This window comes from Rhineura floridana, chromosome 4 (genome assembly GCF_030035675.1).
Source record: "Rhineura floridana isolate rRhiFlo1 chromosome 4, rRhiFlo1.hap2, whole genome shotgun sequence".
NCBI lineage: Eukaryota > Metazoa > Chordata > Lepidosauria > Squamata > Rhineuridae > Rhineura > Rhineura floridana.
Genome location: NC_084483.1, coordinates 34,069,655 through 34,087,958, shown reverse-complemented (window position 1 = coordinate 34,087,958; position 18,304 = coordinate 34,069,655). Strand labels below are relative to the sequence as shown.

At 40.1% G+C, this 18,304-nt stretch overlaps 2 protein-coding genes across 2 annotated transcripts in view; one reads left to right on the top strand and one right to left on the bottom strand.

The window, feature by feature from the left end:
• The window catches only part of SLC66A3 (solute carrier family 66 member 3), a 28,595-nt gene extending 24,480 nt beyond the window's left edge, over window positions 1–4,115 (top strand). The window contains exon 7 of the mRNA XM_061622770.1: window positions 3,877–4,115. Coding sequence (XP_061478754.1) covers window positions 3,877–3,926 — 50 coding nt within the window. The 3' untranslated portion in view covers window positions 3,927–4,115. The remainder of the gene's footprint in view (window positions 1–3,876) is intronic.
• Window positions 1–18,304, bottom strand: part of ROCK2 (Rho associated coiled-coil containing protein kinase 2) — a 126,471-nt gene that overhangs the window by 6,053 nt on the left and 102,114 nt on the right. Inside the window, exons 25-32 of the mRNA XM_061622773.1 lie at window positions 18,201–18,295; window positions 17,630–17,809; window positions 17,050–17,218; window positions 10,746–10,816; window positions 9,856–9,944; window positions 8,936–9,014; window positions 6,137–6,398; window positions 4,988–5,216 (exon numbers count right to left, since the gene is read on the bottom strand). Coding sequence (XP_061478757.1) covers window positions 4,988–5,216; window positions 6,137–6,398; window positions 8,936–9,014; window positions 9,856–9,944; window positions 10,746–10,816; window positions 17,050–17,218; window positions 17,630–17,809; window positions 18,201–18,295 — 1,174 coding nt within the window. The remainder of the gene's footprint in view (window positions 1–4,987; window positions 5,217–6,136; window positions 6,399–8,935; window positions 9,015–9,855; window positions 9,945–10,745; window positions 10,817–17,049; window positions 17,219–17,629; window positions 17,810–18,200; window positions 18,296–18,304) is intronic.

The following is an 18,304-nucleotide window of genomic DNA, read 5'->3' as shown; positions in this document are numbered from 1 at the left end:
GATACTTAGGGACTGGTCCGCTGTGGTCCAAGTCATCTGAATGAATAGGGAGTTGCAGTGGGCACCCCATCCCAGAAGACTGGCATCTGTTGTAATTAGCATCCTCTTAGGATCCCGGAAAGAAGTGCCCTCCACCAGGCTGGCAGTCAGCGTCAACCAACGGAAGGACGCCCGCAGGAGGGAGAAAAGTGTTAGACTACAGTGTCTGGAATTGGCAATGTCCAGTTGGAACGGTAGGAGGGCCCACTGGAGAGGTCAGGTGTGATGCTGGGCCCAGGGAACAATGTGAACGGCAGAGACGAACAGCTGTAGTGCCTTGGCAAGAAACATGACATCCGCCACTCTCCGAGACTGAAGGTGACGATTGGTCTGGATGGTATTTGCCATCCTCTATGGAGAGAGAAAGACCATTACGCTGTATCCAAGATGGCCCCCAGGTGCTGAATACATTGTGCTGGAAGCAGGTAGCTCTTCTTCAGATTGATAAGGAAGCCATGGTGTCTCAAAGCCGCTGGCTGCAGAGGTGGCTGCTGCTGCATATCACAGTGCTGCTGTTCAGCTGACATGTTTGGAGGGGCAGCCTGAGATGACCCAGCCACAGATAGATGCACACAGTAGAGGTGAGCTGTATCAGGTGTAGTTGGATAGAGTCTCAGTTAATCAACACACACACAGGTAGAGGGGTAAGCGGTCTGGCCTCTAATTGCAGCCCAATGCAGCTAAGTAAAATTAACCACCTCCTTGGAAGGGGGAGTGGTTGTGATCCAAAGCAGCCAAGGAACCGGAAAATAAAACACAGTTTTTTCTTTCCCTGCCTTGTCAGAGGAGGAGAGGCAGAGGGAAAGGGGGCACAGAGGCCAAGTCCAAAGACAGCACAGTAAAGCAGAGGACAGCCCCTTTTAATCCCCCCCTAATTATTATTAATAATTATAGCTCAAAAACACTTGCTAAAATTTGAACTAGGGAATAACAACTGCCAGAAACAGGAATCTGCAATGGCGGAAAAAAAATTAGGACAAAATAGCAGTCAAAAGAGAAGGTGCGATGGTGGGGAAAAAACGGGCAAAATGGTGGTTGGGAGAGGAAGACTAGCCAAGAGGCCGGAATGGCACCACCATGAGCCCCAAGGTGAAGGACTGCAGGAACCCCCAGCAACTAGCAGCAGCTGGCAAACCCTCAAGGAGAGCAGCCGCAATCTGAGAACCGGAGCTGCAACTACGCTCTCTGGAAGAGGACTGCCTGGGTGAAACAAAGGCCGCCCAAGTGGACAAACAATTGGCTGCAGTAGCAGCCAGCGACCTCTGCGCCCCAGCCACGATTGGGCACTGGCCGCGATCAGTGGATGGAGGAAGCTGCAGGGAGGGGAGCCTCGCTGAAACGGTGGAGGAGAAGAAAAGCTACGGCCTCCAGACAACAGAGGAGTGAGGAGGGAAGACAACCAGGAGGGAGAAGACCCCCCTACATTCAACAGGGCCCCACTGAAAAGAAAAAAGTTTTTTTTTAACAGAGAAAGACAGAAGAAACTAAGAGGAATAGAAGGAGAAAGAAGCAACTCGGAAGGAAAACAATGCAAGAACCATGCAAGAATAAACTCACACAAGGCTAAAATAAGAGATCCAACCTAGGACAAGGCAGGAATAGACTGGGATCTCACCGGAAGAAGCATCAGAAGTCTTGACTCCCATGCATTCCTACCTTTAGACACCAGGTGGCGAAATTGTTCTTGATGGCATGCTACCTGGGGAAAAACAAGACCTTCCTGGAGTTATGGTATCATCTATTTGCACATGTGACAAAGTGGGGCAATAGTACCTCTCGCTTCACACAAGGACAGCTGGTTGGATATTTTGCCTAAACCCTTATGGTCTATTACAAGAAGCGTGAAGTCTTTATTGTTGATGTTTGTCTGTCTCCGTCTATTTCCAACATATCAAAATTTGGAAAGTGAATCAAGGGGGGAGGAGGTGTTGTGGGGCAGGTAGTTGGGGGAATTAAATGGTTTTAGTTGCTGACCATTTTCTGAAAATTGAATAAAGAAATATTGTTTTTAAAAAATCCTAAGCAAAGAAAACCTGTTTTTCTTATGCTTCTGTCCTAACTATAACATACCTTCAAATGCAAGTATAACTTCATACCTCACACACCCAATGAAACATTTGCTGGAATAGTAAACTGGAGCCCTCTAGTATGCTTGTTAGAATTTATAACTGCGATTCACCACCAATTCTAATCTCAGCAGCAGTCATGCCAGTAGGCACATAGTGCTTTCCTCGCCCAAGAATGCATTATAGTACTCTGACCCAACATAATTAACTAGGTGAACAACATACAACTTAAAATTGGAAGTTTGTTTAAGCAAAAATGATGGGCCCTGATCGAGAAGAAGTCACACTTAAATCCATTGTGTGTTTCATGTGCTCCACTGATTGCAGCTTACTCTCTTGTAATTTTTTTTTACTTAGCTTTTCAATAGTCTTTTTGATATGAGTATTACACATAAATCTGTAATGTTATCTTGTATGGAACACAACTGACAAGCAGGACAAAGCATGAGATGCACAAAAACTGATTTTCATGCCATACTAACATAAAATTGATTTATCATTAATTGACAATATTTTTTTATTTTTCTACAAAACTCTTCTATAAAGAAGTATGGACTGGAAAATAAAACAGCACTGTAAAATAATGCAAAGTCAATACATTTAAATGTTAAAGAAGTGCCCATTATTGTTTAATTTATTCCCCATATCCCCTATAACTGAGCTAATGATTGTCCTTCAAAAATATTGTCATTTAGGCTTTATAGTAGAGTTCTCACAGTTAGTTCTCACAGTTAACATGCATTTGTGCTTTAGCCACAAATCCCTATTACTTACTGTTGAAATGTTAAAATACAGTACAGAAAAAATACAAATCAATGAAGAATAATTCGAAGGACAGGTCCAGAACTAAAATTAAAAATAAAAATTCAAATGTGATAAAACAGCAAGAGCCAAAAAGTAGGATATATTTGTGCTCATTCACAAAGTATATGAAAAGGCTTCATCTTTTTTTACTCAGGTTCAGACTAGAAATAATTTATGCCTTCATAGCTTCTTAGCAGAACAACTGCAATACCATCAATACAATATACTCTTGAAGTTTATACAGAGGTGGCTGCTGGTGTAGAATGTGATGGTTCACCCAGCACGAGTAAGACATCCAAGTAATATTGAACTGAAACCACATCAGCTGCCTGTAGACTGACCTAACTAAGAATTCCAATTTAGGCCTAAAAAAATCATAAGGAAAGGGCTAATTGTAAAGCAAATACATTATACAACTGCCCCATTTACAATGCAGGGAATATATATTTTTAAGTGAAGTCCCACAGGTTCCTAACCTCTTCTAAGAAGCTAAAAAAAAATCATAATGCAAAACTGAAAAACTGATTAGAGAATATTTGTGCCTGACTTATATACATATATATATATATATATACATATATACATATATATACATACACACACACACATGAAGGATGAAAACCACACAGCCTTGACATGAAAAACCAAGAGAGCATTTGACAAAAAGAATGAAGTTGCTATGAAATCAAAGACAAAATGGTTACTACTGTGTATAAATTTAACCTGCATATCCTTACAGCACATCACATCACATCACATAATATCCAAGGTGGTTCTTTCTACCATTCCCTCTCCATCATGCACAACAAGGGGGTGGGGTGCATTAAGTGTCTGATCCTGAGTGTTCTGGTACAATGTGAGTTCTAAATCAAAGAGGGTACAAATATAGCCCATTTGATTTCTTGCGACTTTGTAGCACTGCAAAGCCTCACCTTCAAGCTCAGATAACTTTTCCTTTAAATGGTAGATTTCACCAGAAGACACATTGAATGGATGGCAAGAAAATATTTGGGATAGAGGTAATTCCCATCAGACTCTTACTATATGACTATGGCTTTGACAGCAAGATTATTATGGAATACTGATAATGGAAGATTGGATACTGAAATTACTGGACTTAACAAGACTACTGAAGATGGAAGATGGAAAATGGAACTAATAGGGATAATAGAACAATGGCTACTGAAATTACTGAACCTAACAGATTCTGATGTGATGGATTAATTGAAATGTTTATTTTGACTATGGTTATGACAATAAGATTATCATAATTAGTAATGAGATGGATTAATCGATATGCTTATCTGGAAAAAAAAAATTGATAGATATATTTCTTAAAGAATTGAAACCTCTCTTTGACTTTTTGTGGAAAGAATAAAGTAATGTTTATGAGATTTGATGATTAAGTAAGATAACTACTGGAGGAAAGTGATTTTATAATATGACTTAAGAGACAGGATTGTTATATATTATAGACTTATAACTGATTTGATCTTTGACAAATGGGAAGTCAATATTTTACTCTTTATTTTTTTTTTTCTTTTTTTTTTCTTTTTTTTTTTTTTTGTTTAACTATTTTTGATTTTGTTTTTTGTCTTTGAATGTTTTATGATTTCGTCTTGTATGTTTTATGAAAATCTGAAAAAAAAAAAAAAAAAAAAAAGAAGAAGACACATTGCTAATGGAATAGATAAAAAGATTAAAAGCAAAGCATTCCATTGCTTCTTGGCTTCTAATAATGCAATGCCAAAAACAATCCCTCCCTAAGTAAATGTGTTTGACTTCTACTTTAGCCTTGGACTCTGTCAGTTCCTACAATATGCAGATTACCGTTTCCTTCCCTTCCCTGAACATATGCAAATAACAACAACAAAAAAGGAGAAATTAGATAGATCTCTTAAGACAAACTGGCTAAATTCACTGTGGGAGAAGTAATAAAATACTGCCAGGATGCAATACTTCAGAAACATGTAAAGAAAAAACTAAAACTGTCTTATGCAGACTATCCATGGAAGTTATCTAAAAAGTAACAATTAAAACCCAATGATATTAACCATTTCCCACATGATGCTTTTTACCTTGTAGGAAAGCCTTCCTTTTTGTTCGGAGGGAGTTGTTTACTTGGCCGTCTTATTGATTGGTTTGGTTGTATTTTCATGGAAGTTCTTGGTGATGATCGTGCGAAAGGATCTGGTGCTGGAGGCTTTTTGGGAATCTTTTTCCCCAGGCGGCTCACCCATTTCTGCTGTTCCTCTGTAGAATTGGCCAACAGTAGTAGATTCTTTGCAGTTGAAATATCATAATTAACTGAAATAGACAAAAAACAACAAATCAGTATGTGTATAATTTCTTCTCATTGCATTTAGATGCTCAACTCTCCTGTTTAAATCAGGAGGCTCAACTTTGGCTGGATTGTGCCTAATTCTAACAAGATTAAAAGTCTTGCTGAATAGTGCTCAAATGATGGGGGAGCCCATATAAAGCTGAAGTACGCACTAGAACAAGTCCTAGATTCTTCCATAACACACAGGGATTCCTTGACCGATTCCCTGAAGACAGAAAGTTTGAGAATCATGGATACATTTATTTATCTACTCAGAACATCACAACACATCCTTTTCTCTCAAATATATTTCAGAAGCAGAAGACAGTTACAAACAAAATAAACTGGGCAGATACACACAGAATCACACACAAGTCTGGTTCTCACATAATGCTAAGCCATAGTTTAATAAGCTATGGATTATTAAACCATGGTTTGTTTGATATTCCAAACCTTCCCCAGCTGCATAATTATGGTTTGTTTATTGCCAATAAATCACAATCTGTAGTCATGGTTTGTTGTTTACTTACAAACCTTGACTTGGTTTAACTATGGTTTGGTGTTATGCACAAACCCAGCACCCTTTTTTAACCATGTTTGTTTGGTCACCCCACCATTGCTCACTAAACTACAAGGATTAGAGGCAAGAGCAGCTAGAAAAAAAACTCTGGAGAAACATGCCATGGTTTGTTTATTCATCTGTGGAACAACTTATTAACTTGTGATTCATTAAACCATAGTTTAGCATTATCTGTGAACTAGGTCACAAACCTCCCACACATAAAACTGGGTATACTTGCTCTTAGAAGTAACCCTCTGTTGACACTTCACAAGACGTAGGAGTTGCATCTGAGTGTTGTAATAGACCAACTCAAATTGTACTGTACAGTTATTTGCTAGATACCTTTGCAAGGTGCTATAATCTCTTCCTTTTTATCCATGTGATCTTTATGACATTTAATATGGCAGCGGCGGCATTCCAAAGCAGGAGGAGGTTTGAACATGTGCCATAAGGGCTTCATACAAGCCTCACAGTTGGTTGGAAAGTGATACAGTGTTGGTATGAACTCGTGTCCTTTGTGGCAAATATAATTTGACTTCTCCCCTGCTGACTCTACGGGAAATTCTTGCTCCTTTTTGCTTTCTCCTTCATTATCATACAGGATCTGGAATCAAAAACAAAAAGAACTGTGCCATAAACTCTTGATACACAAGCCGTGTTTCCCAAAAGAAAAAAATGTGGCTGCACTGCAGTGCAAATAAATATAGCACATAAAGGCAGCAAAAGACAATGAAGAAGGAAGAGAAATGACAGAGAAACAATACAAACAATGTCTGAAGCATCTTGCCTGTTGTCCACATGTGGGATCATAGAAACATAGAATATTAGAGTTGGAAGGGGCCTATAAGGCCATCAAATCCAACCCCCTGCTCAATGCAGGAATCCAAATCAAAGCATTCCCGACAGATGGCTGTCCAGCTGCCTCTTGAATGCCTCCAGTGTCAGAGAGCCTACTACCTCTCTAGGTCATTGGTTCCATTGTCATATGGCTCTAACAGTTAGGAAGTTTTTCCTGATCTCCAGTCGAAATCTGGCTTCCTCCAACTTGAGCCCATTATTCCGTGTCCTGCACTCTGGGACAATTGAGAAGAGATCCCGGCCCTCCTCTATGTGACAACCTTTCATGTACTTGAAGAGTGCTATCATATTTCCCCTCAGTCTTCTCTTCTCTAGGCTAAACATGCCCAGTTCTTTCAGTCTATTCTCATAGGGCTTTGTTTCCAGTCCCCTGATCATCCTTGTTGGCCTCCTCTGAACCTGTTCCAGTTTGTCTGCATCCTTCTTGAAATGCAGAGACCAGAACTGGACACAGTATTTAAGATGAGGCCTAACCAGTGCTGAATAGAGGGGAACTAGTACTTCACGCGATTTGGAAACTATACTTCTGTTAATGCAGCCTAAAATAGCATTTGCCTTTTTTGCAGCCACATCATACTGTTGGCTCATATTCAGCTTGTGATCAACGACAATTCCAAGATCCTTCTCGCATGTCGTATGGCTGAGCCAAGTATCCCCCATCTTATAACTGTGCATTTGGTTTCTTTTCCCTAAGTGCAGAACTTTGCATTTATCCCTGTTGAATTTCATTCTGTTGTTTTCAGCCCAATGCAACAGCCTATCAAGGTCCCTTTGAATTTTGTTTCTGTCTTCCACGGTATTAGCTATGCCCCCCAATTTTGTATCATCTGCAAATTTGATAAGCATGCTCTGTACCTCCTCATCCAAGTCGTTAATAAAAATGTTGAAGAGCACTGGGCCCAGGACCGAGCCCTGTGGTACCCCACTCGTTACTTCTGCCCAGTTTGAGAAGAAACCATTGATAAACACTCTTTGAGTACAATTCTGGAGCCAACTGTGGATCCACCTGATAGTTGTGCCATCCAGCCCACATTTAGCTAGCTTGGTAATCAGAATATCATGGGGCACTTTGTCAAAAGCTTTGCTGAAGTCGAGATATATTATGTCCACAGCATTCCCACAGTCTACAAAGGAAGTTACCCAATCAAAAAACGAGGTAGGATTAGTTTGGCAGGATTTGTTCTTCATAAATCCATGTTGGCTCCTAGTAATCACTGCATTGTTTTCAAGGTGCTTACAGATTGACTGCTTTATAATCTGCTCCAGAGTTTTTCCAGGAATTGATGTTAGGCTGACTGGTTTGTAGTTCCCTAGTTCCTCCTTCTTGCCCTTTTTGAAGATAGGGACAACATCAGCTCTCCTCCAGTCATCCAGCACTTCACCAGTCCCCCATGATTTCGCAAACATAATAGACAGAGGTTCTGAGAGTTCTTCAGCCAGTTCTTTCAATACTCTAGGATGCAGTTTATTGGGCCCTGCCGATATGATGGGTTGAATGCAAAATGTCCTGTTTGCAAACAGGAAGTCATCTTCTATAAGCAAGAAGGGACTGTGATCCAGCAGAGGCTCTCACTGGAGAGAGGTGCAGTTTTCTGGAACATCCCCAGCCTTCCCGAGTAGCATTTCAAATGGTACAGGGGAGGAGGGCTTAGTGAAAACTGCCTCCCTCTTCCTTCCTCCAGAGGGAGCATTTCAAAGGGGTAGATTTACTCCCCTTTCCAATGGAGTGTAGACATATACACTTGGATACTCACCTGAAACAGCCGAGAGACACACAAAAGGGAATGAGATTCATACAGAAGAGTCTCTCTTGGGGCACTCTGTTCTCCATCCCCTTAGCAATACTAGGCTTAACTGTAATATACTTTACACCCCAATCCCCCTTTTAAACAAAACCTTGTGTGTGTGTGCGTAAATATCACGCCCTTTTGTGGCACGCAACCCCTGTGGGGCATGGGAAGGGGGCACCCTTTGGCAACCCATGGGGAGTGGGGGGAGCTTTGGTGATGGTAGGTGGGGTTGGCGAGCGAAGCAAGCAGGGGTGGCAGCCCCTAGTAAACTACAACATTTTGGTGTATTTTTGTTATGGAGTAGCTCCAACAGTTTCTCTATGGATTTAGACAAGACTGTCAGGATAAACTCGAGAAACTGAAACTATACCAAAGTCAAAACTTTAAAATAAATTTACAACACAATTAAAAAGAAATCATATTCTGACTATTTAAAGAAGATATGCCATCTTATTCCGCTACCCAACTTGCTCATAGTTTTAAAAAAGCATACCTGGAAAATCCTAGGAATATCTTTGGAATCTGCTCTGTACACATCAGTTTGCGTGACAGGCCGAACATGGAACAATTTGCTGTAGTAGCACACATGCAAAAAGATAACACAAACTTGAGTAAGTTATGACTCTAATGTAAGCAATGCTAATCTATGAAAGTGTATGGAACTTTTATACTTCAGTATAAACAGAAATTTAAATTTAAAATGTAGCCATATTAACACCATGGTATTTTAAAGCTTTACTTGTGCAAATTCTATAATTAGTACATTTTGAAAACTGGCAAACAAATATTACTTCAAGTAATATTTGCATCCCTCTTGTTTAAAGGATAAGTATCCTTTAAACAAACAGCATTTAATCAAAATAAAACAAGAAGAAATTGATGAAATATGTATGCCCTTTTGTTATTAGAACCAAGGATGATTTAAGATTTTACAACTGAAATTTTACATAATAAACCTCTGGGATTAGATGGACAGAGGGTATAATTTTATAAATTATTTCTTGATTGTTATGATGATTAAAAAGTCCTGCCCACTTATCACCTAGTCAGATGACCATTTTTTCCTCTGTAGTGCTGCACTACTAAGGAAAATCCAAGCCAACCAAGACTTGAAGATACCATCCATCAGCTGATAGGCAATGACTTCCAAGCTCCCACTTTGAACAGTGGTCAAGCCTCCCACTTTGGCCATGGGGAACTTTGTGGCACAGCTTAGGAACTCCATAATCCAGCAGGACCTGTGCCATGTCTAATTAGACTGATGGGTTAGAGGTTCCCCAACCCTGGCATAAACATTACATATAATCAGAAAAAATAATAAATTATAGTAAAAACTATACCCATGGAACAGACCTGGTAAAAACAGCGGCAAAAAAGGAAGTAGCAAAACCAAAGTCACATAATAATACTTACTCTATGTCTAACACCATGTAAGGGTTTGATTGGTCCTTATCTTGCTCACTGTGATAGAATAGTATCTTCTTGCTGCTCACAATTATATACTGTTTATTAATTTAAAAAAGGTATGTATAAGCACAGGTTGGGCAAGAAATTTTCAGCACACTATTTTTTCTTCAATGACAATATTTTTATAGGGTAAAACCACATCACAAAATGAATTACTTAAAAGTTTGTTGGATAAGTAGCTCTGGCTACCAAAGTAATTTGTAACAATGCTTCATCCCAATAGATGTACTAAATTACAATGCATGCTGGAACTGTCCCATCAAGCGAGCAGCACAACACTATGAAAGCTAAATAAGCAAGAGTACAAGCTCCTAAATTTATGATGTGGCAAGTGTGATACAAACTAGACTAAGATAAAAATCCCCCTATACAAGAGTCTGGCTGAAGTCCTTCATTAGTTTTGGGATTCCAACTGGATTCCATGCTGCTGGATAGCCAACTCCCCCTCCCTCAACACACACACTTCACCTTAATCTGTAAACTGCCTCTACCTCTAGAATATGCTTGTTGAGAATTCTGATTTTCACTGCTCCTCTTACTTCCAACTCTTGCAGAAAACTACCCATTAAGAAAGGAGATACGGGGAGAGAGGAAGCCAGTATCTCATCTTCCACTGTGTGTTATTCCTATTCCATTCAGATTTCTCCACTTGTTGAAGAGCCTTCCAAATCCTCCACAGGCAGAGCTCTTGCACCCTAGCCAGGCTCATAGTTAATCTTTAGAAAAGCAGCAATGTATCAAAAACTGTAGTATTCTGCTGCTGGGTGCTGAACCGAGAATGAAATTTGCTTCATATCATATCTTGGTAACATCTCAAAGAATTCAATTTCTCTTACCTTTTTAACCCATCCAAATTTTTTTGTATTGTTTCGGGCAGGCAACGATAGCCAACCCTCTAGTCGTGACTCTGAAAAGTATTAAATGAACAAAGACTTAAAAAGAAATATTGTTTAGGTGTTGTGCAGTTTTTTAAAGTGATGTCCAGTTAAGAAAAAAAATCAAAGCTATGTTCATCTACAACCCTTCTACAAGCAAATACCATATCTCAAAACAGCTGATATTCAGAAGCAAAAATGAGCAAAGCTCTGGTCATAAAATTGTGTCACCACACATTCCTATTAGTAAAACTTTTATGCCCCGCAGCAGAAACACACAAAGCATTTATTACTATTTAAGGAAATGTCTATGCCATCCATTCGATCTCTTTTTAGAAAAACATAAAACAGACCATACACACCAATTTCTCCTGTTACAATGAGCCACATTCAACTAAATCGTTGGGCGGTGGCCAGTACAAGGAATTCCACTAGCACAATGGGACCTTCCTCCCTCCTCCCCCAGAGGGTCAGGAGAACCTCCAGAACAGCAAGTGGGGGAAGGAGAGGGAAATCACTGAAATGCTCACCCTGATGGCACAATCTTTAGCTCCAGGTTGAACACAACCCTATACTTTTTTATTATTAAAACTCACAAGTTGTAGAATATATGCAGGGGTACCTGTTCTCAGTGCAAAATTTGGGGCTTCTTTAAGTAGCTTCCTCAGCAATTAACTTTTTACTGTTAGATGGATGAATAGGTTTACGGCTCACATATGGGAGTACCTTTATTCAGATTACAATTTTAAATCTTAGTAGGAATTCTGATACTTAAATATGTGAATACACTATATTCTCTGCCATCTGGATTGAGATTAAAGTGGCTTCATCTCATTTAAGACATCTTGAGAAAAGCAGGGCTTTGCAGCTAGGATCTGGTCTCCTGGTTTTGGGTTCTGTATAGAGCAGCCTTTCCCAACCAGTGTGCCTCCAGATGCTGTTGGACTACAACTCCCATCTTCCTGACCATTGGCAATGCTAGCTGAGGCTGATGGGAGTTGTGGTCCAACAACATCTGGAGGCACACTGGTTGGGAAAGGCTGGTGTAGAGCAATACCAATAAATAAATTAACAAACAGCTTCTCTCGTTTGAGTTTTTAATTTAGTTTTTGCAATCACGGGAAGCACAATAGTTAAAATATAAAAGTTAATGTATTTCTTCCTCTCCAATTGCATAGTTGAGAAAATCAACCTCTTTATTAAAGCTAATTAATAGGATCCAATGCATTAATATAAATTAAGTACATAGGCTTTAATCTGGAGAAGTGCACCTCCGATTCGTAAGAACTGTTGCTTGTAATAGATTCTCTCTCAAAATGTATCACTGGGGGTAGGAGCTGGGATTTCAACTTTATTACATATAAATCTAGAAGAAGATACTGGGTTGGATCAAGAATGTCCGTTTCACAGATGAAAGGGCTCCAGCAAAGGCTGCCTTCTAGATGAAGAGGGAGAGAGGCAATTTTAATCAATTCCCCCTTTCCTCCAGCTCTCAGCACCACCTTCGACACTATTCTGGAGGAAGGAAGAATTGGAGAAAATAACTTTCCCCCTCTTCTGCTAGTGCAAGTCAGTATCCAACCCACTGGGTGTTATAAAATAGAATTTATAAGAAAAACCTAGGGGGACCTTTCTAAGGACTTTTCACCAAAAGTAACATTTAAGGGTGTTTTGTTAAGCCTAATAGATACTACACATATCTATTCACTAACAGGAAAAAACCTTGCAGTTTAAGAACAAAATAAAATAATAAATTAAATAATAATAAAATAAACATACCTATAGCCCACAGATATTTCTATCAAACTTTAAAAAGCAAGCAAGTTGGGTAGCTATAGCGAATGCACCAGGGGAGCAGGAGACCTGACCTCCTCTCTGAGCTATTGTACTGCTCTACAAATTTGTCAAAATGCAAACACAATTTCGGTTGGTCTTTCAGTCTAATCCACTTCCTGTGTAGCTTGGAGGAATTTGGTAACATGTGCCTGTTTGATCATTTGCTTGTTTATTGACTTCAGTGGGATTTACTCCCATGCAATCATGCTTATGATAGGTAAAAATGACTGGGGGGGGAGGGATGGAGGACTGGAGTGGGTAGGGGAGGAGGAGGAAGGGGGAGGAGGAAGGGAGAGGTGAAAGGCAGGTATGATCATTTGCATGCTTACTGAGTTCAATGGGATTTACTCCTATGCAGTCATGGTTAGGATACGTAAAACTGACTAAGGGGGAAGGGGCGGATTGGAGGAGGGCAAAGGAAGGGGGAGGGCAGGTTTGATCATTTTCATGCTTACGGAGTTCAATGGTATTTACTCCCATGCAATTATGCTTAAGATAGGTAAAACTGACCATAAGGAGGAAGAAAGGGAGGGGGAAGGAGGGGATTGAAAGGGGATGGGGAGTGAGGGGCAAAGGAAGGGAGAGGGAAGGGGCAAGAGGGAGAGGATAGGAGGGAGGAGAAGGGAGGGTGGGTTTGATCAGTTGCATACTTTTTGAGTTCAATGGGATTTATTTCTGTGCAATCATGTTTGAAAATGGAAATGGACTACCTTCAAGTCGATCCCGACTTATGGCGACCCTATGAATAGGGTTTTCATGGTAAACGGTATTCAGAGGTAGTTTTACCCTTGCCTTCCTCTGAGGCTGAGAGGCAGTGCCTGGCCCAAGGTCACCCAGTGAGCTTCATGGCTGTGTGGGGATTTGATCCCTGGTCTCCCCAGTCATAGTCTAACACTGACCCAGTGGAGGGGCAAGGAGGGTAGGAGGAAGGGGAGGAGATTGGATGGGTGGGCACTGGGCAGAGGGGAAGCCCCTTTCCTTTCCTAAAGGAAAATATTGTGAACAGTATCATTGCTTTTCAGTGTTTCCCCCACCCTTTTATTCTACAGCAGGCACATATAGCCTCCCACCCAAATTTAAACCCAAGCTGTCCCTGGCCACATCCACACCAGACCTTTATTTCACTTTGGACAGTCATGGCTTCTCTCAAAGAATCCTGGGAAGTGTAGTTAATGAAGGGTGCTGAAAGTTGCTAGGAGACACCCTGTTCCCCTCACAGACCTTCAATCAATCAGAGCGGCTGACTGTTAAACCACTCTGGCCACTGGAGCTCCGTCAGTGGAATAGAAGTCTCCTCTCAGCACACTTCACAAACTACACTTCCCAGGAGTCTTTGGGGGAAAGCATGACTGTCTCAAGCGACAGCAAAGTCTTGTGTGGGTGTGGCCCCCCGATTAGCCAAGCCAAGCAGCTGTGAGTCTGGCTTTTAGAACACTGACAGTTGGTTCTTACTGAGCATGCCCGACATTATAATTGGGTTCAAGCCAAAATTTCTTAAATTAATTAAAAATCAGCCAGGCATTTTTTTTAACTATTAAACTGCAGAAGATGAAGGTCAGAGTATGGGGCAAGGTCAGTAATAGGATTACAAGTACTCTGTGAACATGGCTGATTTTTAATGAATTTCAACAAATTATGAGAACTCTGAGAGAAAAAAGTCCAAAAGGGCTCTGGTTTTTCTCTCTGTCTTTTTACACTTTGAACTCTCGATTCTCTGACTGTTTTGTGTATCGCCATGAAAATTTAGAGGGTTGTTAAGCAAGCGTTTCTGAGTTCAGGACTTAAATTTTGTAAGGTTTTTTTTTAAAATGAGCTTATGGGAAGGATCAGAATGGCATGGGGAGTATTTTTGATTTAACATTGCGGAATGTGAAAAATCCATGGTGGCTGTAGTATACAGCCACTCTCGTGGCTGTATATTATGTATTATGACACTGGCAAAAACTTTAATATGGAATGTTTAAAAATAGGGCCTAACGAGAACTTTCTTCTCTTGGAACATCATAAATTGGAAATACAAGCCATATTATGTTAAACATTCTTTTCCCTATGCATCAATACACTTCAAACTATTGTTGTTGCTGGCACGTTTGCGAACATTCAATCTAATGTGCTTCCACCAATATCCAAATACACTCTGCACACATGCACATGCATGCACACACACATTGATTAACACAGCACTGCAGCAGTTTCTTAAGTGTTGATTTTCCTGCTAGTGCTAATATATTAGCAGCAGCCAATGAGTCAACGAACTTCAGGCCTTTTCAATTTTAGGGGACGGGGATGGAGGGAAGATGCATTGTATGCGCAACCTGTTGATATTCCCTTAATTGGAAAATTTATTTATTTGATTGATATCCCGCCCTTCCTCCCAGCAGGAGCCCAGGCTATTATACCATCACAAGTGCAAATGCCTTGCCTACAGAAAATGAAGGAAGGATGAACCATTTTTCATTTAGAAAATTCTCATCCTAGTAGCTTTTCCCTGCAGCAGAACAATTCCATAGCTCAAGCGTTTTGTAAGAAAGTCAGTCACTTAGTCCTTCTTAAGCATTACAATCTGTTGACTCCAGTCCTCAAACATGAGTCCCATTTTAATGTATTTAGGACAGCTTTCCCTCCTTTGAGTTATCAGCATTTCCTTCTCTTCCCACAGAAGCAAGAGGGCTGTCTAAAGTGAATTTTACAAAAACAGTCTCTAAATATTTGATGTTTCAGATACATTTTCAGATGTTTTATACGTTAGACAGTTGTGACAAGAGTAGGGAACTAAAGCAAAGGTATCTACAGTAGGGCCCCACTCATACGGCGGGTTACGTTCTGGACCCCCGCTGTAAAGCAGAACTCATTGAATAGAATGGCGTGCAATGCCCAAAGACCGCTGTAAAAGTGGAACAAGCGCCATATGAGTGGGGCTTTAGTCTAATTGCGTCTGAGACCGCTGTATTAGTGAATCGCTGTAAAGCAAAATGCCGTAAAGTGGGGCCCTACTGTATTACTTTATTCTCATAATTTTGGAGAAGATATTGCTCCATCAACTCTAGCTGACCACATTTTAATTTATTATACCATCATATGGGAGTGAGGAAGCCCTCCCCTAACACACAGAAGGAAACTATTTAAGGCTACTTAAACTGAGTAAATGAAGCAGCACCAAAAACTAAGTGTGCTGGAGAGCTGGAAATGAGAATGCGAACGCACACACCTGCACAGCCTGTAAGTGACCACAGAGCAACAAGCAGCTCAAAGCCTGGGGCACTGATTTCTGAAATGGGGGCAAAGTCCCTTCGTTTAGGAATACTTGCATTACCGTGGCTAAAGAGCCATTTTGAATGTACAACTTAAATCTCTCTATTTTACACCGGAGATGATCTGGAAGCACACACATAAGCACACCATGTTTGTTTTTGAGTACTTCCACATTGGTGGCTCTTCTTAAAGAAAAAAATCAGTGCATATTCTCTAAGGCTGTTAACTGAAGACTTATTAATCATTTGTCTTTTAACTGACTACATTTAAACAGATTTGATAATAGTCAAACTCTCAATGTAGGGTTCTTTTTTAGCTTGCTGAAGAGAGAGAGAAATGTGTGCAATTTGATGAACAAAGGCCAAATTTCCAAAGAATCCTACTCAATTTCCACTTTTAAATATAATTTTCCCTCATGGATAATGACTGATGCTTCAGTTCATTAAATCAATTCAGAAGCTTGGGGGTAGTGGATGGGGAGGAACCGCTGCTAAGGGAAAGAATGTGTGATGCATGCACGTACCTCTATATAGCACCCACAGTATCTAATTAGGATTACAATCGGTGACAATTTTAGATAAAAAGGGACACTCCTTTCTTCATGCAGCACACTTCTATTTGATTTCAACTGCTTACAATGTTAGTAATAAACGATTAGAGGAAATGCCTTCAAGCACCATCATTCCATCACTAAATGGTTCTCAGGAATGTCACCTGGACTGTCAGGATCTGAAGGGACTTGTGCAGAAGGCAATGGTTCTTCCTCTGAGTCAGAATCAGAGTTGAGAAACACACGAGAACTGGAAGGCTTAGTGGCAATACTGACAGAGGTAGAAGAGCGTTCGTAGGTGAAAGACATAGACTCCGTGGTGTGGGATTGAGTGATACGAACTGAGCACCGAGCGTGAGGAGGATAAAGTGCACAAAGAATTAATGACAGGTAGCTTCATAAAAGTTTACTTCTCCAGTTATGTTGCAGAATAATAAAACAAATGCTTGGGGGGGGCGGATAAGAACTATAATCTATTTAGTCACATTTTAAAACATGCTAAACTTAAAATGTTGGTGGCATGAGGGAAGATGAGATTATATTGCTATTGACTTTTAGATGCTACAAAAAAGAATCAGTTGAAATATGTGACAAAACAGACGTGTGATAGTGAAGGATGAATCTTACCAGGGAATCCATCTTCGGCTTCTGTTTCCCCAGGGCCACAGGATATACTGGTGCTGTCTAGACCAAAGTGTATTGATTGAAGCTGTGAGCGAAGCTGCTCAATGTCACTGTCTTTGCTGTCCAGAGCCATTTGCAGTTCTATTCGTATCTGGCTCTCTTCCGCTATTTGCTATAAAAGGAGATTGAAGAAGCACAAATCAAATCTCATCTCACTATTAAATATTTACCACCTTATAAAATCTCGCTTACAGAATTTTCTTGGCATGATTATAAGAGCATTCTTTTCATTCCAAATGTTTGAAGATGGGGAGGCACACATCATCCTGTGAAGTGGCCTCTACCTTAGCATAGCTGAATTGCACAAGCCCATGCAATGACAGCAATAAGAACAGGAGACTGAAGGCAATGGGATCGCTGCAGTGATTTTAGGAATACAAGGTAGGTTCAACTGTTTGAAATATTACAAGGCCTAAAAGTTCTGTCAACTTCTTAAACATGATTCTCAACCAAGTTCTCTTTCAGTAAACTTTTTAGCCAGTTTTTGTTGATATGTACACATGCATATACTGTAGATACTTACTGCTTGCATCTCATTTATCTCCCTCTGATATTTGATCATCATCTGAGTTAATTTTTCACGTTCGGACTTCAGCTCCATATGCAGTTTCCTGTTCTCTTTTTCTTTTCTTCTAACATCAGTGTCAGCTCCTCGCTGGATAGGATTCTTACGGTTCATCACTTCAGCTAACTTATTTACAGCCTGGGGGGGGGGAACGACAAAGAAGAAGAATAAACTTACATTAGGATTGTGGAATCGGCTGTCATCTCTTCAATCAACAATTAAGATATTTTCTTCCAGTGTTTTCTACTTGATCAAACTATAATGCATGTGAATGCATAATGATTTGCATGCTGTAAATTTGTATCTGTAAAGCCAAATAAACTAGTTTGCCTCTGTGGCTTTCAATTGTATGAATGAGGGGATATCAAAGAAATGAGGTTGTATTAAAGTCTAAGGCTGTGAACATTTACAGGCCTTCTTTTATTACATCACCAGTACTATTGCATCACCAGTACTATTCTCTTTTATATCTACTACTAGTGTAGTGATAACCAAACTGCTTCTCACACATTTTGTATTTATACTTTACCTGTGTTTTCATCGTTCGCTCATAAGCCAGCTGTTTCTCATATTGGTTCTTCAGCAGCACTATCTCATCTTCTTCTGCATTCATTAGGGTAATTTCTGTAAATG